This window comes from Microcaecilia unicolor, chromosome 1 (genome assembly GCF_901765095.1).
Source record: "Microcaecilia unicolor chromosome 1, aMicUni1.1, whole genome shotgun sequence".
Lineage (NCBI taxonomy): Eukaryota > Metazoa > Chordata > Amphibia > Gymnophiona > Siphonopidae > Microcaecilia > Microcaecilia unicolor.
In genome coordinates this window covers 735,982,015-736,006,121 of record NC_044031.1, presented here as the reverse complement: position 1 = coordinate 736,006,121, position 24,107 = coordinate 735,982,015, and the positions used below count along the sequence as shown (strand labels likewise).

The window sequence follows — 24,107 nt, the reverse complement described above, 5'->3', positions numbered from 1 at the left end:
TCAAAGCACGAACTGCAGTAGAGTTCATTGGAGCACTCTCATGCAAGTCTTTGATTAGTTTTGGTGAAATGTGGGCCTTAAAATCAAATCAATTTTTACCGCTAATATCCCCTTTCCAGGGTTCAGTGCAGTTTACATTCTAGGTGAGACAAAAGCAGATAGTGTTAGTGTGAGGTTTGAGAAACATTAGAGATCATTGGATTAATGCATGGGCTACATTTGAAGCTGGCTGGCCTTACAAATCAGTCAAGTTGAAATGCTTCTTTGGATAAGAGCGGAAAATATACAAAAATGCAATTTGTTTATGTGACATGTGTGGGCCTGGAGATAAGGTAGTTATTATAAATGATGGGAGGGTATTAGAAAAGACACGTAGGCATTCAAATCTTTTTTTTTTTTTAAAGGACACAGTTCACACATGCTAAACATGTGAATGGGAGAAGAAAGAGATTCTGCTTTAATCTTGGAGATTAAAGTTCAGAGTGAAGGCTTCAGCTTTTCACCTGAGTTCAGTACAGAGAGGAAGTTTTCTGGGGACCTCTCATCCACTCTTAGCTCAGGGATATTTGGCACTGGGTGACTGGAAGTATTTTAACACTCTGCTGAATTTCCTGCCTCTGCAATAAACCACTTGTGTACAGTCTCCTTGTTTTCCTGCACCCAGTTTATATTGGCTTTGGTCCTCTCCAGTGCCTGATCCAATGCCCGAGCAGCAGAACCGAATCCAACTGCCTCATTGTCCTTTTTGAACTGCTCCAACTGCAGAAGTTGGGGATAAAATAAGAAAAGAACAGAAACATTAAAAAAAAAATACTCTGATCACCCTGAGTGAACTTTCCCCTCTGTTTCCATTAATATTTTTAATCTTCAATAGGGGCTGAAAAGTGAAACCTCTTCTACCCCGCTTTCGATGTGCCCTAGAAGGCATAAAACTTACATCACCATCACTACAGTACAGGAAGTGAGGCTGAGGGTGGGACAGGAAGCAGCATGGGGAGACAGGAAGCAGTATGGGGGACAGACAACCCTAGTGCACTACAATGCCTGATCAACCATTGACTCTAGTCTAGGACCCTTTTTAACCAGGACATCCAGTCACAGACAGGACGGGCCTTACCTGCCTCAGGTCGTACGGTGTGGAAAATCTCCGTGTCACTCCTGTAATAAGGTTAGAGAAGGAGAAAGAACCTCCACCATACCTGGAAGTAAAAGGATACCATCAGAACTGATTTGTTTGATGGAAAATGGGGGAATCTTGGCAGATTTGGACAGTTTTAAGATATTGTTATGAACAGTGAAAGTACCTGTTTGTATGTAGCATGTAAACTGCTTTGGCTGTACCAAAGAAAGGCAGTTTATCAAAAACATAATAATAACGATAATAAGAAAAGAATTCATGGGATTTTGTATTAACTGTTGACTACAGGGGGTCATCTAGAATTGCTCAGAATGCTATGAGTTATATAAGGAAGCCATTTTCAAACAAATCGCCTAGGTGAAGGTACATAAATTTGAAAACTCAATTTAAGGGACCTTTCAACTAAAATGTGTTAAGTTTAGGGTTTAACATGTTATAATGCAGAATTTAAACACATGGCAAGTCCAAATTAACGCTGCCTCAAGAAGGTCATGCGTTTAACATTCAGATTAACGCAGTTAACTTGCTCCCTGCTAATACAGAAGAACTCAGTGGTCCTTTTACCAAGCTAGGGGAAAAAAGGGCCCTGTGGTAGCAGCAGGGGCCATTTTTCCCACACGCCAGGGCCCTTTTTAGCACAGTGGGTAAAATGCCCCAAAAACAAAATGGCCATTCAGTAAGAAAACTCTTACCGCATGGCCATGCGGCAGGGATCCCTTACCGTCACCCACTGAAGTGGAAGTAAGGGCTCCAGCGGTAACATGGCAGTAACTGGGCCGCACGCAGAAATGCTCAATTACCGCTGGGTTACCGCTGCACTAAACGTTTCTGGGGGGGGGGTTCCCCCTGGAAATGGCGCACACTCAACCCAGAACTACCGCTGGCAGCCATGTTGGGCCAGCGGTAGTCCCAGAATAGCAAGCGGTAAGTCCGCATTGGGCTTATTGCCGCGCTGTAAGAGAGTCCCTGAGTGCCTCCTACTTAGGAGATGGTACATGGTCTCATGTTAACCCTTTAGCATGTGGTAAATGTAACGTGCTATCTGGATAATGCTTCCACACCCACTCTGCCCATGCCATGCCCCCCGACAGAAAAATTCTGAAAAATTCAGTAACACATGGTTTAACATACAGAAACAGGCAAACTACCACAAAACCCCTTAACACAGTCACACAGTAGCCTGTTTCCCTGTGGCGTAGCTACAGGTGGGCCTGGGTGGGCTGTGACTAACCCAATTTAGACTCAGGCCCACCCAAAATTGGGGCAATCTTGCTATGGCTGGTGGAAATCCCCAAATCCTCACCAGCTGAAGATTTCCTCCTCCTCAGGCAGACAATGCTCTTCCAAACGGCAGCTGGCACCACACACCTGCTCCTCTGCCCACGCTCAGTTTTCACCCAACTGGCATCAGCTCAAGTCAAAGTGCTGCTATCTGCTGTTTGGAAGAGAACTGGCTGCCCGAGGAGGAGGAATCTTCAACTGTGCAGTTTGGGGATCCCCACCTGCTCAGGTATTTCATATTTTGTGTTTGAGGTTAGGGGGAGAGGCAGAATGCAGAGAGAAGAGCAGACGGGAGTCAGGAGGGGCTGAATTCCATGCCCATCCATTTTGGGCTCAAGCCCACCCAAAATTGGCTGTCTGGTTATGCCCCTGCGGTTTCCACATGTTAACTGAGTGTTAAGTGTTCAAAATCTTTTAGTAAAAAGGCCTTTTAGTGCATTTTGTTTTGCAACCTCATCCATAACACATCCTGGGGATCTCGTCCCATGCCCTATGGAACTCTGGGCATTCTTTTATCCAGCCTCACTGAGGACAGTTTTCAAATAGTCAGTGAGCCCAGTTCAATTATTTCTCTGAGTATAAGCAGGATAGCAAGCCCTCACAGCAGTGGCGTACCAAGGGGGGGCGGTGGGGGGGATCCGCCCCGGGTGCATGCTGCTGGGGGGGGTGCCGCGCGCCTGTCGGCTCCGCTCATTCCGTGCTCTCTCTGCCCTGGAACAGGTTACTTCCTGCTCTGGGGCAGAGGGAGCATGGAACGAGTGAAGCCGACAGGCGCATGGCACCCCCCCCCCCCCAGCAGGTAAAAATGCACCCGGGGGAGGGGTGTCCTTTCGCCGGGGGTGGGGGGTCGCGCTGCCCCGGGTGTCAGCCACCCTAGGAACGCCACTGCCTCACAGCACGGGTGATGACACCCACAGAGCCTGAACAAGAAGCTTCTCTGGCCTAAAATACATTCAAAGCTTCAGAGTTGATCCACTGCCCATATGTGACACTTTCCATCTGCTCTGATCAGGACCACCTCAGACTTTACCTTTCTGCAGAGCAGTCAGATGTGAACCACTAAAGCTCACCTTAATCAAGGTATTTTCTTATACAAATTTGCACTTTTTTTGTGAGCTTGGAGGACAGCGCACATTGACATTGCACCTTATTGGAGCAAGGTATTGAGAGCACTGAGACACTGTTTGATGGTGTCCTCAAAGTGCTTATGACATGTGGAGTGCTCATGCTCCTTGGTCCTGGAGAGGATGCAACAGCTTCCAAGGGCCTGATCCTGGCTTCCAATACTCCCCGGTAATTTAGGAAGATATAGCTGGTCCTATTGCTTTCTCTTTGCTTTTGTTGATGGCAACCTTTGAGGAGCAGCTCATGAGGAGATTTGATGAGTGGATGGAAACCTTATTTGTACAGCACAATGGTGCAGATTTGACACCATCAATGTCGATGCAGAGAGAGATCCAGCTAGTCCTTGAGATTCATGCACTGCTTGCAGGGGAGGCATCGACCCCAAGACCTCGAAGGACCTCAGAGTCATTCTCTGCCACACCACTGTCAATTTCTAGTACATCAAGGGAGGAAGATTCACTGAGGCATCAGAGATCTTCAGTGTCTTGACTACCGCGCCTGGACCTGACATTGGTCAGTAGATCGAGAAAGGTAGAGACCAGACTTCTCCTCTGGAGTACATTCTAGCACTGACTCTGAGCACTCCTGGGACTCTCATAATGAGCCAGATGTTTTCTCTGAAGCAGGTTGTTCAACCGGCCTACTTTCAAACCCACCTCCCCCACATTAAAGAAGAAAATCCTCATCAGAGGAGCTCTCATTCATTGACTTTGTGAGGGAAAAGGCTGAAGTCATTCCACTTTAGTTCAAGACAGAGGAGGAACCTAGAGCAGAAATCTGGACATCCTCCAGTTCCTCCCCCCCTCCCCCACCACGATGGTGCCTATTAACAAACATGTTGACTCTGTGAGGAGGACTTTGTATCTTGCTGCCCACAGAGAACACCTGCTACAGGTAAGTAACTTGGTTTTACCAGGGAAATGGTTTGGAAAACTGTGCTCTGTGAGAACAATTTTGACATTGACTGCATCACTGCAAAGTTCACACACACATTTAGCTTGTGAGTTTTGCATTCGTTTTTAAAGTGAATGTATACCCATGCATTCACTTTAAAAAGTGCCTTAGGAAAAAGCCTCCACAGAAAACTGCACCTCCTTTTAACAACCAGTTTCTTGAAATACTTGTGGTAAAATAGCATGCATGAATGGTGTTAGTACACAGTGATGTGTGGTAATATACACTAGTAACACTAGCTGTATATGTGTTGTTTCAGTCCCTGTTCTAATCCCAACCCCGAAAGTCCATGTATGCAGTGAAAACACTTTTCCCCATGAAGATGGTTTTAAAAATGACACACCCTGGAAAATACAATGAAAGTGTACAACTCCTTTACTGCTAAGCTATTAGGTGACTGTCAAGGCTATTTTCTTTGTAGACACTCTCTTGCTACAAATTAATATCTTACATTAGGGATGCAAGAGTTCAGGCTTCGAATGTCACAAACAGGTCAGGCTTTCAGGATATCCCTAATGAATAGCTAAGTACATAAGAACTGCCATACTGGGACAGACCGAAGGTCCATCAAGCCCAGCATCCTGTTTCTAAGAGTGGCCAATCCAAATCACAAGTACCTGGCAAGATCCCCCCCAAAATATATTTTATGCTGCTTATCTTAGAAATAAGCAGTGAATTTTCCCCAAGTCCATTTTAATAATGGTGTATGGACTTGTCCTTTTAGGAAGTCATCCTAACCTTTTTTAAACTCCACTAAGCTAACTACTTTTACTACATTCTCTGGCAATGAATTCCAGAGTTTAATTACATGTTGAGTGAAGAAAACGTTTCTCCAATTCGTTTTAAATTTACTATTTTGTAGCTTTATCGTGTGCCCCCTAGTCTTAGTATTTTTGGTAAAGAGTAAACAAGCGATTCACATCTACCCGTTCCACTCCACTCATTATTTTATAGACCTCTATCATAAGAAGTACATAAGTAGATGTGAGATAGATTTCATACAGTGGCGGTAGTATCCATGCAGATTTATCTCACGCATATTCATTAAAAATATCCAGAACATTTGACCTGTTTGCAGCACTCAGGGCCTGTACGCGTGCATCCCTATCTTACATCCTCTACACTCGACAGAAACGGCACTCTTTAAAGTCTGTAATGACCTGTTCCTTGCCAAATCCAGAGGCCACTACTCCATTCTCATCCTCCTTGATCTATCCGCTGCTTTTGATACTGTCAATCATGATTTACTTCTTGCCACACTGTCCTCATTTGGGTTCCAGGGTTCTGTCATCTCCTGGTTCTCCTCCTATCTCTCCCACCGCACCTTCAGAGTACACTCTCATGGATCTTCCTCCACCCCCATCCCGCTCTCTGTTGGAGTTCCCCAGGGATCTGTCCTTGGACCCCTTCTTTTTCAATCTACACCTCTTCCCTGGGCTCACTGATCTCATCTCATGGTTTCCAGTATCATCTTTATGCTGATGACACCCAGTTATATCTCTCCACACCAGACATCACCACGGAGACCCAGGCCAAGGTATCGGCCTGCTTATCCGACATTGCTGCATGGATGTCCAACCGCCACCTGAAACTGAACATGTCCAAGACCGAGCTTATCGTCTTTCCACCAAAACCCACTTCTCCTCTTCCTCCACTCTCTATCTCAGTTGATGGCACCCTCATCCTCCCCGTTTCATCTGCCCGCAACCTCGGAGTCATCTTCGACTCCTCCCTCTCCTTCTCTTCGCATATCCAGCAGATAGCCAAGACCTGTCGCTTCTTTCTCTTTAACATCAGCAAAATTCACCCTTTCCTCTCTGAGCACACAACCCGTACTCTCGTCCATGCTCTCATTACCTCTCGCCTTGACTACTGCAACCTACTCCTTACTGGCCTCCCACTTAGCCATCTATCCCCCCTTCAATCTGTTCAGAACTCTGCTGCACGTCTTATATTCCGCCTGAACCGATATACTCATATCACCCCTCTTCTCAGGTCACTTCACTGGCTTCCGATCAGATACCGCATACAGTTCAAGCTTCTCCTTCTTACCTACAAATGCACTCAGTCTGCAGCCCCTCATTACCTCTCTACCCTCATTTCCCCTTACGTTCCCGCCCATAACCTCCGCTCACAGGACAAATCCCTCCTCTCAGTACCCTTCTCCACCACCGCCAACTCCAGGCTCCGCTCATTCTGCCTCGCCTCACCCTATGCTTGGAATAAACTTCTTGAGCCCTTACGCCAAGCCCCCTCCCTACCCATCTTCAAATCCTTGCTCAAAGCCCACCTCTTCAATGTTGCTTTCGGCACCTAACCTTTATACCTTTCAGGAAATCTAGACTGCCCCTACTTGACTGACTGTACATTTGTCCTTTAGATTGTAAGCTCCTTTGAGCAGGGACTGTCCTTCTATGTTAAATTGTACAGCGCTTCGTAACCCTAGTAGCGCTTTAGAAATGTCAAGTAGTAGTAGTAGTACATCCTCTACTCCTTCTGAAAAATGACTAACACAGTTTACTTAGGTGTTATTGCATTGACTTGATTGACAAAGAGACAACAACCTTATTTTCAACTCTGCACTTGATGGATGTCATTGTTTCTGTCATCCAGCAGAAAGGACAATCTACACCTATAGCCTGTTTTCTCCATAGCAGTCCAGAGGAACGGGATTGGGACAAATACTTCTGTTTGTATAGTATCTGTGCCCTATGTAATAATGTGAAACAGGGTACTTACTGTGAAAAAAGCTCCTTCCAGTTAGAATTAACGAAATCCCAGGCTAGAGTCTGTCCTACAACATTACTTGCAATGGATGTGATGGTGGAAGTGGCATCTTGCCTCCGGATTTTCGTAGGATCCAAGGCATACTGGAGATATCTAAACAAAGGAATTGCAAATGAATGGACCTTTATTGAGAACAGAAATTGGAGTTAAATTGGGCTGGGAATGTGTGGACCAGTGTGACTCATCAGATGATAATCTCATCCCATGGCTTTTCCTACCATCTCTATGCTGATGACTCCCAAATCTACCTTTCTACCCCTGATATCTCACCTTGCATCCAAACCAAAGTTTCAGCGTGCTTGTCTGACATTGCTGTCTGGATGTCTCAACGCCACCTGAAATTAAATATGACCAAAACCGAGCTTCTCATTTTCCCCCCCAAACCCACCTCCCCGCTCCCTCCGTTTTCTATTTCTGTTGATGGCTCTCTCATTCTCCCTGTCTCCTCAGCTCGAAACCTTGGGGTCATCTTTGACTCTTCTCTCTCCTTCTCTGCTCATATCCAGCAGATCGCCAAGACCTGTCATTTCTTTCTTTACAACATCCGTAAAATCCGCCCCTTTCTTTCCGAGCACTCTACCAAAACCCTCATCCACACCCTTGTCACCTCTTGTTTAGACTACTGCAATCTGCTTCTTGCTGGCCTCCCACTTAGTCACCTCTCCCCTCTCCAGTCGGTTCAAAACTCTGCTGCCCGTCTCATCTTCCGCCAGGGTCGCTTTACTCATACTACCCCTCTCCTCAAGACCCTTCACTGGCTCCCTATCCGTTTTCGCATCCTGTTCAAACTTCTTCTACTAACCTATAAATGTACTCACTCTGCTGCTCCCCAGTATCTCTCCACACTCGTCCATCCCTACACCCCTTCTTGTGCACTCCGCTCCATGGATAAATCCTTCTTATCTGTTCCCTTCTCCACTACTGCCAACTCCAGACTTCCCGCCTTTTGTCTCGCTGCACCCTACGCCTGGAATAAACTTCCTGAGCCCCTACGTCTTGCCCCATCCTTGGCCACCTTTAAATCTAGACTGAAAGCCCACCTCTTTAACATTGCTTTTGACTCGTAACCACTTGTAACCACTCGCCTCCACCTACCCTCCTCTCTTCCTTCCCGTTCACATTAATTGATTTGATTTGCTTACTTTATTTATTTTTTGTCTATTAGATTGTAAGCTCTTTGAGCAGGGACTGTCTTTCTTCTATGTTTGTGCAGCGCTGCGTATGCTTTGTAGCGCTATAGAAATGCTAAATAGTAGTAGTAGTAGTAGTAGTAATGATAGCTGAGGAGTTAACAATGGAAGGAAGGGGACATAATTTTCAAAAGATTTTACCCATGGAACAAAGCAGTTGCCTAGGTGAAACGGGGAGTGGTTTAATCTACACCACAAAGAGGCAGGATGGGGCAAGGGGAGGGAGGAGTCAGCAGATGACGTGAGAGGTTTTAATTTTGAAATCCTCACACGTGACATACAGGGCGGAACGTGCATTCTCTGTAAAGCAGGTGCAAAACCCATCGTCTGCTGGCCCCTGACAACTCAGTTGCAGGCTCACAGTTACAATGTATCCATAAGCTGGTAAGATTTGTATAAATTGTAAAAATTCCCTCTTCAGAATAGGGTATGAGAGGTGAAGGTATGGAGAGGGGAAAGGGGGTTGAGTCATTAGGTAACAGTGGGGGGGGGGGGGGGGAGAGTTTGAGGAGAGTGTTTACAGTGTTACAAATTTTATAACTTAAAAATGGAGGTATCTTGAGCAGGTGTTCTTATTTGGATGTTTGATATTGGATTTTACAAGTTGATATAAGTCAGTGGCATAGCCACAGGTGGGCTTGGGTGGGCCGGGGCCCACCCATTTAGGGCTCAGGCCCACCCATCAGTAGCACATGTTTAGCAGTAGCTGGTGGGGATCCCAAGCTCCGTCAGGTAAAGACTTCCCCCTGATGGTAACGAAAACGCTACTGGCACCTGCACATGCTCAGTTTTCAGCGTAAGCCTGCTGCAGACTGCCAAGGTAGTGTTTTTCCGCTAGCTCATGGTGGTAGTGGTGGTGGGGGGAGGGAGAACAATTGGTGCCCACCCACTTCTTTCCCAGGCCCACCCAAAATCTGTTGTCTGGCTACGCCCCTGATATAAGTAGTTAATAAATTGTTTGTTTTGTGTAGACATGTTGATAGAGTGAAAGCTTGTACTTACTGCACTGTTGTAGACTGATGGCTTCTTAATAAAGACCCACTTTAAATGAAAAAAAACAAAAAATCCCTCTCCCTAGTGAGAATCAAGTGTCAAACAGGTTCTCTAGAAAAATGACACAAAACAGATTTACCCCCCAATGAGTAAGGGTTGGGATGGTGCTTCCAGGTTGTGACTTGGGAGATTGATAATGCACCTTTTTTGTACATGAAAGGAAAACAAAATTGATATTTACCTTTCTTTGCTTGTACTTAAATTGAAATATTTTAATTTGAATGAAGCACACTATAAATGGAAAATTGTCGTGTACACTGTAATTCTATACACGGCACTCAAAATTCCATGAGCAAATTTGGGCACACACCAAATGTAGACATGCAATATAATTGGCACATGAGCCAATCAGCACCAATAATTGGATGCCAATAATCAATTATCGGTGCTAATTGGCATTCATTTAAAATTTGCATGCGTGGGTGCAGTCACGGGAGGGGCATGGACAGATCAAGGGTGTTTCTGGAATTTGTGCGCAGTGTTACAGAATACGGGAGATCCGTACCAAATTTAGGCGTGAGAATTTACACCAGGTTTCAGTTGGTATAAGTCCTCGTGCTCAAAATTGGGGTCAGGTCCTGGTGCCAATCGATATTCTATAAACCACGTCCAACTCTTCAGCGCTGTTGATAGAATAGCACTTAGGACCTGTTTCTATATATGGCGCCTAAAATTAACATGCGTTAGGCAATCACGAACTCATCATGAACTCATGGGCGAATGCATTTCAACTAAAACTTAATGCAGAAAAAACACACTCTCATCCTCTCATCCCAATGTAACACAACCAAACCCACCAACATAACCACCCCAGATTACACCCTCCCTATCTCAGACAGCCTGAAAATTCTCAGAGTTACAATCGACCAAAATCTCACACTAGAGAACCAAGTGAAAGCCACTACAAAGAAAATGTTCCACTCAATGTGGAAGCTCAAACGATTGAAACCTTTTTCCCCCAAGGGAAATATTTCGCAACTTGGTACAATTCATGGTACTAAGCCATCTAGATTACTGTAATGGAATCTATGCGGGATGTAAAGAAAAAATCTTAAAGAAACTCCAAACTGCTCAAAACACAGCAGCCAGGCTTACCGTATATTCGGAAAAACAAGATTCGAAAGCGCCAAACCTCTACGAGAAAAACTGCACTGGCTCCCAATCAAAGAACATATTGCGTTTAAAATCTGCACCTTGGTTCACAAAATCATCTACGGCAATGCCCCGGGATACATGACAGACCTCATAGACCAACCAACCAGAAACACAACAAGATCAACATGGACATACCTAAATCTCCACAACCCAAGCTGCAAAGGACTCAAATACAAATCAACCTATGCATCCAGCTTCTCTTACATAAGCACACAACTATGGAATGCACTACTAATCGCCATGAAAACAACATACAACCACCTAAACTTCTGGAAACTGCTAAAGACTAACCTGTTCGAAAAGGCATACCCTAATGATCCAACCTAAATGCCTTAACCCCGCAACACAACAATATAAAAGTTCGTACTGGACATAACCTAACTCTTCCTCCTTATGATCCCCAATGTGTCTATCACACTTGATCATTACTCTACCATAACCTCACTTTGTATTTGTTCATACCGGTATTGGCGATCGTCTCTACTGTACTATGTAAGCCACAATGAACCTGCAAATAGGTGGGAAAATGTGGGACACAAATGTAATAAATGAATATACTGTGCATAAATGTACATGCAATATTTAGAATACGCTTAGGCATAGTTCATAAGCATAAATCTGCGCACATCCATTACACCAACAAAAAGCTGGTGTAAATCCCTGCACATACATTTACACGCACCAGCCCATATTTTATAATAACGCGTGTAGATTTTGGAATGCCCACAAAATACCTATTTCCATGGCCCCCTAACCACGCCTCTTTTTGCCTGCATGCGTTAGAATTTAGGTGCAGTATATGACAAAATATGCTTAGCAATATACGTGCATAAAATCTAATTTTTGCCAATTAGTGCTCATTATTCCTTGTTAAGAGCTGTTATTAACACTTAATAGCTTGTTAAAACCATTAATCTACATGTGTAGTTATAGAATATGCCTAGATTTACGTGCAGAACTGTGCATAACGCTAGGCATGCTATATAGAATCTAGGGGTTAGTGCTAATTTTTAGCGTTTGGTGCATGCTAGGGTTTACTACTTGCTCGTTAATGGCTCGTTTTTGGCTCGTTTAGTTTAGTGCATCTGGCCCCAAGTCCTTAGTGCACAGACCATAACACAGTCCAGATTTTGTTACAGAATAAGCTTCTAGTGCATGATCTTGAGGCACCTATATGGAGGTGCCCAGTTATAGAATACTTTCACAGGGCTTAACATTTTAAATTAGAGTGTATTGTACACTCTGACTGAAGTAATTCAGAATAGATTCCACACAGTGACTGCATATGTCTGCCTTCTGCTTGTCCCTTTTCTTCTTCCTTCAGTTATTCATCCCCACCTGTTTAAGATCCAGGGCTGCTTGCTACAGGCCAAAGCTGATCGAAGTTTATCTGCCTCTGCTGCAACAGTTGCTTTCTGGAACATTTCCCAGGCAAAGTCCCACTCCTTTTCTTCACCTGTTGCTATAGCGCTGCAGTAAATGGAGGACCTCAGATTTGGGTGAATGCTACAAGAAAGAAGAGGTTCATGGTCAGTTAAGGACTTATGCTCGGACCTATGCTTGATGTCTGAAGAGAAATGAGTTTACCCATTTTGAACTTCATTAATCTAAATCCAGTCCTTAGGATGCACCAAGCCAATCTGGTTTTCAAGAAATCCACAATGAATACACATGAGAAAGATTTGCATCCAATGGAAGCAGTGTGTGCAGATCTATCTCACGGATATTCATGGTGGATAACCTGAAAACCTGCATGGCTGGGTGTGTCCTGAGGTCGGGATTGAGAACTTCTGATCTAAACCGAGGAAGTGACTGACCCGTAGGAGGCCCCGTTCATAACAATCTCTGACACAGTGAAACAGTTTGAAAGTCATCGTCATTGGAGAAGCCCTTCCAAATTGCCCTCACTCTTCACCACACCTTGCTATCAAACATATAAACGGCGAGTGACCGTACTCACTCGCAAATGCGCAGTAGAGACTTCCCTCTCTGCCCCGCCCCCGCTTCAATACGTGATGATGGGGGCGGGACAGAGAGGGAAGTCTCTACTGGCATGCTGCAGACGTCGGAACCGTTCCCCCTCCCCCGGAGTCGCCGCCGCCCCTCCATCTGGCCCGAGCACTGTGAACTTACATCACCACGCAGCAGCAGGCACATCAGCAAAGCTGCCGTCGGGCTTCCTTCTCTGCCTTTGTCCCGCCCTCGCCGACGTTACGTCACACAAGGGCGGGACACAGGCAGAGAAGGAAGCCCACCCTGACGGCAGCTTTGCTGATGTGCCTGCTGCTGCGTGCTGATGTAAGTTTACAGTGCTGCTCGGGCTGGGTGGAGGGGCGGTGGCGACTCCGGGGGGGGCGCTCGGAAACCCCCCCATTCCAAAAGTAGCCCGTTTTCACGGGCTCAACGGCTAGTTTCTATATATTTCTCAGGCATCAACTTCATAGATGTTCTCTGTGTGTTTGATTGCTGTCCTGTTTGAAGATTTAGTGTTCCTTTCTCTCTTTGACTTAGTCTGTATACCACCTTGGCCCTTCCATCAGTAAAGACAGTATAGAAAACACAAATGAAGTGTAAACTGTAGATATCAAGACTTCTCCTGCTATCTATATCCCCTTTTTTTTCATCAAAAATACAAAATTTCAAGCCTGGCCCTGTGACTGGATGATAATCCAGCTTATAATCGAAAGTAATCGCCGGCTATTTCCCGACACAAATCGGGATATGGCCGGCGATTTCGCAAAAGCGGCGAAAAGCGTATAATCGAAAGCTACATTTGTGATAGCTTTGTCGCTTTCCCTTTGCCTCGCCGGCGAAAGTTCAAAGGGGCGTGTTGGCGGCGAAGCGAAGGCGGGACATGGGCAGGCTTGGGCGTGGCTACCAGATGGCCGGCTTTTGCAGATAATGGAAAAATAAAACCCGGCGATAAGCAGTATTTCGCCGGGTTTACTTGGTCCTTTTATTTTCACGACCAAGCCTCAAAAAGGTGCCCCAACTGACCAGATGACCACCGGAGGGAATGGGGCATGACCTCCCCTTACTCCCCCAGTGGTCGCCAACCCCCTCCCACACTAAAATTATTAAAATACAAACCTTTTTTGCCAGCCTCAAATGTCATACCCAGCACCCTGACAGCAGTATGCAGGTCCCTGGAACAGTTGTTGTTGGTTGCAGTGGACTGCAGAAAGGCAGAGCCAGGCCCATCCCTCCCTACCTGTTCCACTTGTGGTGGGTAATGTTGAGCCCTCCCAAACCCCCCAAAACCCACTGTACCCACATGTAGGTGCCCCCCTTCAGCCCTTATGGCTAGGGTAATGGTGCACACTTGTGGGCAGTGGGTTTTGGGGGGATTTGGGGGACTCAGCACACAAGGGAAGGGTGCTATGCACCTGGAAGCTAATTTGGTTGTTTATAAAAGATGTTTGAAGTGCCCCCTAGGGTGCCCGGTTGGTGTCCTGGCATGTGAGGGAGACCATTGCACTACAAATGCTGGCTCCTCCCACGGCCAAATGCCTTGGATTTCGCCGGGTTTGAGATCGCCGGCAGTTTTTTCCATTATCGCGGAAAAACAAAACTGGTGATCTCAAACCCGGCGAAATCCAAGGCATATCGCCGGCCCACACCGTATTATCGAAAAAAAAGATGGCCGGCCATCTTTTTTGAAAATACGGTTCCGGCCAGCTGTTGCGCCGCCACCAAAATAGATCGCCGGCGACCTATTTCGCCAGCAACGTTCGATTATTCCCCTCAATGCCACCCATAGGTCCTGGGTTTGGTTCTTGGGACAGATCTTTTTTCTCTTCAGGACATTCAGGCTTAGGAAGTGGTCAGAATCCCTGAAGGGGTTCTCAGTCATAGTGCAATGGTGACATCTAGTGGCTCGATTTAAGGTCCATATTAGCTAAGTTTGAGATAGACTTAAACCAAGGACTGTCACTAAGGGGGTCTTTTACTAAAGCTTAGCTTAAATTAAAACTGAATTATTTTGAAAGATTTTGACTTAATGTTCATTTTTAGATCTTTTTAAGTTTCTTTTTTATTTCTATTTGTATTGTATGCAAATTCTTCTGTTACTGTCTGGACTCTACGAGGGAGAAAGCCCTGTAGAAATGTCACTTTAGATTATATTAGATTAGAGAACAAGATACAAGCTATTAATCAGATGTCAATTCCCATACTCTCCTACAACATTGGAACTGTAGACAGGCCTGTTAAAGATCTCAGCAAACTGGATATGCAAAAGACCCCCTGAGATGGCTAAGCTGAGTTTGGATGGGAAGGATGTAAAATGGATAGCTGTGAATGAAGGGACACAGCACTGTAGCCCAACAGCAGTCGTTATGATTGAATTGGAAACCCAAAGGAACAAAAGAAAGCAGCCATATCAATATACATACATATGAGAGGGCGTGAATTGCTATTTTGAAGTTATGCTTAAACTCACCTTATTTACTAAGCACTGTTATACAGTTCCCTTGATGGAAACCAGCAGCTGGGAAGGTGCTTAAGACGTGAGAGTTGAAATCTTTTCTACTTAACTGACTTTCTCCTTGAACTCCTTTGATTCCAGGAATTCTCTAGAAGGTCAGTGCAATATTGTATTTTTTAAAATTATTTTAATACTAGTAAAAGAAGCCCGTTTCAGAGCAAATGAAATGGGCGCTAGCAAGGTTTTCTTCGCCAACACCCCCCCCCAGGCCAACCCCTTCGTTGTTCTGGCATTGCTCCGCCCCCAACGTCATAACGTTTGACGCGAGGGCGGGGCCCGGAGCGATTTCCCACCCCCCGCCTCCCTGCCTGCCAACCCAGCGATCCCCCCCGCCTCCCTCCCTGCTAACCCCTTCGTTGTTCTGCCATTGCTCCGCCCTCGAGGGCGGGGCCCGGAGCAATTTCCCACCCCGCCTCCCTGCCTCCCTCCCTGACAACCCTTTCGTTGTGCCATCGCTCCGCCCTCGAGGGCGGGGCCTGGAGCGATTTTGGTGGCTTCACCACCACGAACCTTTGAACCTTTTTGAAGGAAGTCAGAGCTTGGCTTCACTGAGGTCAGTGTCCTCAGAACATTGAGGGTGAGTTTTATTATAGTAGATAATCTGTTTACCTGTGTTAATCTGTACCAGAACACCAAGTTTTAATACATTTTTAATCAAGCAAATCAAATGCTAAAAGTAAACTGGAAAACATTTTTACCAGAATAAATTAAGACAACTGAATTTTATGTTGTCTGCAGAATTTTGCAGACCCCAGAGATTATCTGCTATTCAGAAGAATCAGAACATTCTGGAAGACATTTCTTTTTTTTTTTTTTTCAGTTTCATTATTTTTTTTATTAATTTTAAATATAACATCCATCCAAATACAGTACAGAATATAGTAAACTTCCATTCCATGAGAAGAACCATATGATAACAAACATATAACTAGATTACTGTCAAAGTTCAAAAATTCGAAGTAAGTATACAACAGGTATACAAAAATGGAAGTTGTATAAAAAAATTATAACTTAAAAGGAAAGACTAGGGACAGAGGGGAAAATTAAGAAAGGGAAGAAAGGGGGAAAAGGGGAATCATAATATTGTGCACAGATGGCTAACTAGTAGAATTTGATTCCAAATATTGCTGCAATGTGAAGCAAACTTTATGACGAGACATCTGGAAATGACCAATCTTGGCCGTACAATATTTATAAATTTGTAAAACATTATTCCACCAAAAATGCCGATTAAGTTGTGAATTATTCTTCCAATTGGATAATATATATTTGAGAGTTATTGCTATCAACGTGTCAAAAGGTTTAGAGTCATACCCATCCAACGAGTAATCCAATGTTATGGACCCAAATATTATCTTTGAAGGAGTTAGAATTTCAGTGAAATTAAATAGAGAGGAGCGAATTTGCCATACTTTGGACCAAAATCGGTTAGTATTATAGCATTCAAAAAAGCTAAAACTCAACGCAGAAAAAACTCAATGCCTAGTACTCACTTCTCAATACAACACAAACAATTACTCCACTATAACCACACCATACTGCACCCTTCCTATTTCAGAAAACCTGAAGATTCTTGGAGTTACCATCGACCGAAACCTCACTCTCGATACCCACGTGAAGAACACAACAAAAAAGATGTTCCACTCGATGTGGAAACTCAAAAGAGTTAAGCCTTTCTTCCCGAGAAACATTTTCCGCACCTTGGTACAATCTATGGTAATTAGTCACCTGAATTACTGTAACACTCTGTACGCTGTCTGTAAAGAACAGACTATCAAGAAACTCCAAACAGCCCAAAATACCGCAGCCAGACTCATATTTGGAAAGACCAAATACAAAAGCGCGAAACCCTTAAGAGAGAAACTTCACTGGCTTCCACTCAAGGAATGAATCGAATTCAAGATCTGCACGATCATACACAAGATCATTCATGCAGATGCCCCACTGTACTTGTTTAACCTTGTGGACCTACCACCCAGAAATGCCAAGAGATCAGCCCGCAAATTCCTCAATCTGAACTTCCCCAGCTGTGAAGGACTTAAATATAAGCAGGCATACGCCACTACCTTCTCCTACAGAAGTACACAGATATGGAATGGGTTACCCCCAGCCCTAAAAACTATGGACAATCTAAGCAACTTTCGCAAATCTCTGAAAACACATCTCTTCAATACAGCCTACAAAAAGAACCCTTAAAGACACAAAATACAAAGATTCCATCTTCTCTAATTCCTCATCTATCCTCTGTTTACTTTTGATTGTTCCCAATATCCTGTCATGACTTTGTCATTACAACACTCTGTAAGCCACATTGAGCCTGCAAATAGGTGGGAAAATGTGGGGTACAAATGCAATAAATAATAAATAATAATAATAAATGGAGAAGAGTCCCTTGATGTTCCTTTCAACAAACCTGCAACCTGGAAGACATTTCTAACTGTATTCAAGCTACTTATGTACTTTTATAACTGTACTCACGTGTTATTGCTAGAATCATTCATCCAGTGTTCAAATAAACCAGAAGCTAATGTTTGACAGTCTTGAATATCATTAGAACACGCTGTATTGATGGCATTCACTTCATTATACCTGGGCAAGGAAATAGTTTAAACTGTAGTTAATAACATCCGAAACAGACTAAGGGCCCTGTTTTTTAAAGCACGCTAGCGTTTTTAGTGCGCACTAAAATTTTATCACGCGCTAACACTAGAGACACCCATATGGGTGCCTCTAGCATTAGCACGCGCTAATTTTTAGCTCACACTAAAAAACGATAGCGCATCTATATTGCGGCTTAGTAAAAAGGGCCCTTAATATCTACTGTTAAGTTCAAACATTGTTTTACATAAGAATAAAGACTAGCCATTAACACCCCTTCCCCCATCCCTCTTCACAAGTGTCTTATTTTTCTTGTGAATGACTACTCTGAACACTCATATGCTGAATCCCATTGGGTCACCAGTTGGCTTCCAAGAAAAATTGCTTGTAGATGACCTTGAAGTTCTATAGTTCCAGAGGCCGACAGTTAGCAGAAGAACTCTGTATAGTGACAGCATCTCAATGACATTAAGATAATTTGTGGCCTGGACAAATGTGCTAAGGCAATTGTCCATAGAGGAACACTGTCAGGTCTTTCATTCTGGTGCTGTAATAAAGTTATTTTGATTTCTTCTCCCTGGTGGATTGTCATTGTGTACATCTAAGCTGTTAGAAACCCAGACCATGGTTTTTCCTTCTTTTAAAGCTGTAAAGTACAAAAATATGTTGGAATCATCATTTTCTTATAAGGCAGTTCAAATTTGGAATAATCTCTTCTAAGAGACAAAGAAACATTGTCTTACTTTAAAAAAAAAATTAAAACTGAATTATTTTGAAAACTTTTGACTTAATGTTAATTTTTTAGATCTTTTTAAGTTTTTTTTTAATTTCTATTTGTATTCTTTGTATATTCTTCTGTTACTGTATACCATCTGGACTCTAAGAGGGAGAAAGCAGTCTAGAAATGTCACTTTAGATTAGATTAGATCACAGAACAAGATACAAGCTATTAATCAGATAACAATTCCCATACTCTTCTATAACTTTGGAACTGTAGACAGGCCTGTTAAAGATCTCAGCAAACTGGATATACAAACAAGAAAACTTCTTCATGCCCACACAGTAATTTATAAGAATCAATGTATACTGAGATTGTACATTCCTCAGGCCAAAGGGGGAATGGTCCTCAGAGATAGTTATGCATGCATAGAGCTTTTATCATAGGCTTCCAGGTCTATTTAACAGTTGCAACAGATTCAAACATGCAAAAAGTATTGAAGTATGAAAGTAAATGTCCAGAATCTGTCATCATTAAACTTGTACAAGCATTCCGATGAGTAGAAGGCAAGAGTGAGAATCCACCAAAACACAAAGGGAAGGAAGCAGAATTTGCAAAACAAGAGAAAAAAAAATTTTTTCAAGAGTCAGATCGGCAAACAAGGAATAGCAAATGGCAAATGTATAAAAACAGTTGGAAATCCATGAAAGGTAATTCTGTAAGGCGTGCCTACGTTTATAAAATGGTGGCACTTACTTGTGGAATTGGTGTCGGTAATTGGCTCATATGCATTTAAGTGCTTGGCACTATTCTATAAAATTGGTGTGCAACTTGCATAGCATGTAACTGAAAGTGGGTGGAACATGAATGTGTCACCATATAATGCGCACTTATAGAGTTCTCTTAGTTGTGTGAGCTAAATGGTGCACTTAGGTACAGCAATTTACGACAGCCATTGACCTGGCATACTACTACTACTACTATTTAGCATTTCTATAGCGCTACAAGGCGTACGCAGCGCTGCACAAACATAGAAAAAAGACAGTCCCTACTCAAAGAGCTTACAATCTAATAGACAAAAAATAAAGTAAGCAAATCAAATCAATTAATGTATATAGGAAGGAGGAGAGAAGGGTAGGTGGAGGCGAGTGGTTACAAGTGGTTACGAGTCAAAAGCAATGTTAAAGAGGTGGGCTTTCAGTCTAGATTTAAAGGTGGCCAAGGATGGGGCAAGACGTAGGGGCTCAGGAAGTTTATTCCAGGTGTAGGGTGCAGCGAGACAGAAGGCGTGAAGTCTGGAGTTGGCAGTAGTGGAGAAGGAAACAGATAAGAAGGATTTATCCATGGAGCGGAGTGCACGGGGTGTAGGGAAGGACGAGTGTGGAGAGATACTAGGGAGCAGCAGAGTGAGTACATTTATAGGTTAGTAGAAGAAGTTTGAACAGGATGCGAAAACGGATAGGGAGCCAGTGAAGTGACTTGAGGAGAGGGGTAGTATGAGTAAAGCGACCCTGGCGGAAGACGAGACAGGCAGCAGAGATTTGAACCAATTGGAGAGGGGAGAGGTGACTAAGTAGGAGGCCAGCAAGAAGCAGATTGCAGTAGTCTAAACGAGAGGTGACAAGGGTGTGGATGAGGGTTTTGGTAGAGTGCTCGGAAAGAAAGGGGCGGATTTTACGGATGTTGTAAAGAAAGAAACGACAGGTCTTGGCGATCTGCTGGATATGAGCAGAGAAGGAGAGAGAAGAGTCAAAGATGACCCCAAGGTTTCGAGCTGAGGAGAAAGGGAGAATGAGAGAGCCATCAACAGAAATAGAAAACGGGGGGAGTGGGGAGGTGGGTTTGGGGGGAAAAATGAGAAGCTCGGTTTTGGTCATGTTTAATTTCAGGTGGCATTGAGACATCCAGACAGCAATGTCAGACAAGCACGCTGAAACTTTGGTTTGGATGCAAGGTGAGATATCAGGGGTAGAAAGGTAGATTTGGGAGTCATCAGCATAGAGATGGTAGAAAAAGCCATGGGTTGAGATTAATGAACCAAGGGAAGAAGTGTAGATAGAAAAGAGGAGGAGACCAAGAACAGAACCCTGAGGTACGCTGACAGGCAGAGGGATAGAAGTAGAAGAGGATCCACCAGAGTGAACACTGAAGGTGCGGAGGGAGAGGTAGGAAGAGAACCAGGAAAGGACAAAGCCCTGGAATCCAAGTGAGGACAGGGTATCGAGGAGTATGCTGTGATCGACAGTGTCAAAAGCAGCAGAAAGATCAAGAAGAATGAGTATGGAATAGAGACCTCTGGATTTAGCCAGTAATAGGTCATTGGAGACTTTAGTAAGCGCAGTTTCGGTTGAGTGGAGAGGGCGAAAACCAGATTGTAGTGGGTCAAGAATAGCATGTGAGGAGAGAAAATCAAGGCAGCAGCGGTGAACAGCACGCTCAAGTAATTTGGAGAGAAAAGGAAGGAGGGAGGGAGATGGGTCGGTAATTAGAGGGACAAGTAGGGTTGAGTGAATGCTTCTTAAGGAGAGGTGTGACCACAGCATGTTTAAAGACAGCAGGGACAGTCGCAGTGGAAAGTGAGAGCTTGAAAATGTGACAGATAAAAGGAATAAGAGCAGGAGAGATGGCATTAAGAAGGTGGGTGGGAATGGGATCAGAGGAACAGGTGGTACATTTTGAGGAAGAAAGGAGAAGTGTAGTTTCCTCAATAGTAACTTCAGGAAAGGAGGAAAGGGAATGAGGGGAAGGAGAGAGAGGGGAACGGACTAGTGGAGGGAGAGGTGGTGAGGTAGAGAAAGCAAGGTTTATCTTTTGAACCTTGTTGTGAAAGAATTCAGCAAGGGTCTGAGGAGATAATGAAGGGGGAGTTGGGGGAGGGGGCACCTTGAGGAGAGAGTTCAATGTGGTGAAGAGAAGTCGAGGATTAGAGCCAAGAGAGTTGGTCAGTTGGATATAATAATCCTGTTTGGCACATAAAAGAGCAGATTGGAAGGAGGTCAGCATGAATTTAAAGTGTAAGAAATCAGCAAGGGCCCTAGATTTCCGCCAGAGGCATTCGGCGGAGCGGGTACAGGAACGTAGGTAGCGGATATTAGAAGTCAGCCAAGGTTGGGGTTTTGTACCAGAAACCTACATATAGGTGCCCCCCTTCACCCGTAAGGGCTATGGTAGTGTTGTACAGTTGTGGGTAGTGGATTTTGGGATTAGGGAATGAGGGGAAGGAGAGAGAGGGGAACGGACTAGTGGAGGGAGAGGTGGCGAGGTAGAGAATTCAAGGTTTATCTTTTGAACCTTGTCGTGAAAGTATTCAGCAAGGGTCTGAGGAGATAATGAAGGGGGAGTTGGGGGAGGGGGCATCTAAGTTTCGCCATGCCAAAGCCACTTTGTACTTCTATTCTGTAATGGGTTAGGCATATCTCAATGCTGCTACAGAATTGACACTAAGCACGCCTCATTGTGGTGCTTTAATTTAGGCATCACTTTATAGAAATGCCCCCAACATGTTACTCCAGGAACCATACGTAGATCAAACACAGATACATGAATGGTTACAGAGAGGTGAGCAAAAACAAAAGAATGAAAAATTAATAGTTGAGCCCAGGACAGTGGATTGCAGATGATATAGTTTACAGCAAGCATAGAAAAAACTGGGAAAACTGGCATATGTAGATTCTGTATGGATAAGCTGGAAAAAGTTATGCATATCGTAGCTGGCTGGCAAGTTCTGATAGGAAAAGATTTGTATATGGAAAGCTCAATAAGGTCATCTTTGATCCATTAAAAATTGTAAACAGTGCAACACTGCTGTACCAAAAAAGCATTGGGAACACAATCCTAACAGAATTATGGAAAATGAAAAGGTTATGATCACCTGGGGCATTCCAACTTCAATTGATAAAATGCTTGATGCAAGAAAACCAGGCATTGTACTACTACTACTATTTAGCATTTCTATAGCGCTACAAGGCATACGCAGCGCTGTACAAACATAGAAGAAAGACAGTCCCTGCTCAAAGAGCTTACAATCTAATAGACAAAAAATAAATAAAGTAAGCAAATCAAATCAATTAATGTGAACGGGAAGGAAGAGAGGAGGGTAGGTGGAGGCGAGTGGTTACAAGTGGTTACGAGTCAAAAGCAATGTTAAAGAGGTGGGTTTTCAGTCTAGATTTAAAGGTGGCCAAGGATGGGGCAAGACGTAGGGGCTCAGGAAGTTTATTCCAGGCGTAGGGTGCAGCGAGACAGAAGGCGCGAAGTCTGGAGTTGGCAGTAGTGGAGAAGGGAACAGATAAGAAGGATTTATCCATGGAGCGGAGTGCACGGGAAGGGGTGTAGGGAAGGACGAGTGTGGAGAGATACTGGGGAGCAGCAGAGTGAGTACATTTATAGGTTAGTAGAAGAAGTTTGAACAGGATGCGAAAACGGATAGGGAGCCAGTGAAGGGTCTTGAGGAGAGGGGTAGTATGAGTAAAGCGACCCTGGCGGAAGATGAGACGGGCAGCAGAGTTTTGAACTGACTGGAGAGGGGAGAGGTGACTAAGTGGGAGGCCAGCAAGAAGCAGATTGCAGTAGTCTAAACGAGAGGTGACAAGGGTGTGGATGAGGGTTTTGGTAGAGTGCTCGGAAAGAAAGGGGCGGATTTTACGGATGTTGTAAAGAAAGAAACGACAGGTCTTGGCGGTCTGCTGGATATGAGCAGAGAAGGAGAGAGAAGAGTCAAAGATGACCCCAAGGTTTCGAGCTGAGGAGACAGGGAGAATGAGAGAGCCATCAACAGAAATAGAAAACGGGGGGAGCGGGGAGGTGGGTTTGGGGGGGAAAATGAGAAGCTCGGTTTTGGTCATATTTAATTTCAGGTGGCGTTGAGACATCCAGGCAGCAATGTCAGACAAGCACGCTGAAACTTTGGTTTGGATGCAAGGTGAGATATCAGGGGTAGAAAGGTAGATTTGGGAGTCATCAGCATAGAGGTGGTAGGAAAAGCCATGGGATGAGATTAATGAACCAAGGGAAGAAGTGTAGATAGAAAAGAGGAGGGGACCAAGAACAGAACCCTGGGGTACGCCGACAGGCAGAGGGATAGAAGTAGAAGAGGATCCACCAGAGTGAACACTAAAGGTGCGGAGGGAGAGGTAGGAAGAGAACCAGGAAAGGACAGAGCCCTGGAATCCAAGTGAGGACAGGGTATCGAGAAGTATGCTGTGATCGACAGTGTCAAAAGCAGCGGAAAGATCAAGAAGAATGAGGATGGAATATTGACCTCTGGATTTAGCCAGTAATAGGTCATTGGAGACTTTAGTAAGCGCAGTTTCGGTTGAGTGGAGAGGGCGAAAACCAGATTGTAATGGGTCAAGAATAGCATGTGAGGAGAGAAAATCAAGGCAGCGGCGGTGAACAGCACGCTCAAGTAATTTGGAGAGAAAAGGAAGGAGGGAGATGGGTCGGTAATTAGAGGGACAAGTAGGGTCAAGTGAAGGCTTCTTAAGGAGAGGTGTGACCACAGCATGTTTAAAGGCAGCAGGGACAGTCGCAGTGGAAAGTGAGAGGTTGAGAATGTGACAGATAAAAGGAATAAGAGTAGGAGAGATGGCATTAAGAAGGTGGGTGGGAATGGGATCAGAG

At 44.4% G+C, this 24,107-nt stretch overlaps 1 protein-coding gene across 1 annotated transcript in view; it reads right to left on the bottom strand.

The window, feature by feature from the left end:
* Nucleotides 1–387: 387 nt before the first annotated feature.
* Nucleotides 388–24,107, bottom strand: part of LOC115459872 (aminopeptidase Ey-like) — a 327,255-nt gene continuing 303,535 nt past the window's right edge. Inside the window, exons 16-20 of the mRNA XM_030189685.1 lie at nucleotides 17,648–17,758; nucleotides 12,022–12,189; nucleotides 7,238–7,378; nucleotides 1,118–1,199; nucleotides 388–759 (exon numbers count right to left, since the gene is read on the bottom strand). Of these exons, the coding sequence (XP_030045545.1) occupies nucleotides 592–759; nucleotides 1,118–1,199; nucleotides 7,238–7,378; nucleotides 12,022–12,189; nucleotides 17,648–17,758 (670 nt within the window). The 3' untranslated portion in view covers nucleotides 388–591. The remainder of the gene's footprint in view (nucleotides 760–1,117; nucleotides 1,200–7,237; nucleotides 7,379–12,021; nucleotides 12,190–17,647; nucleotides 17,759–24,107) is intronic.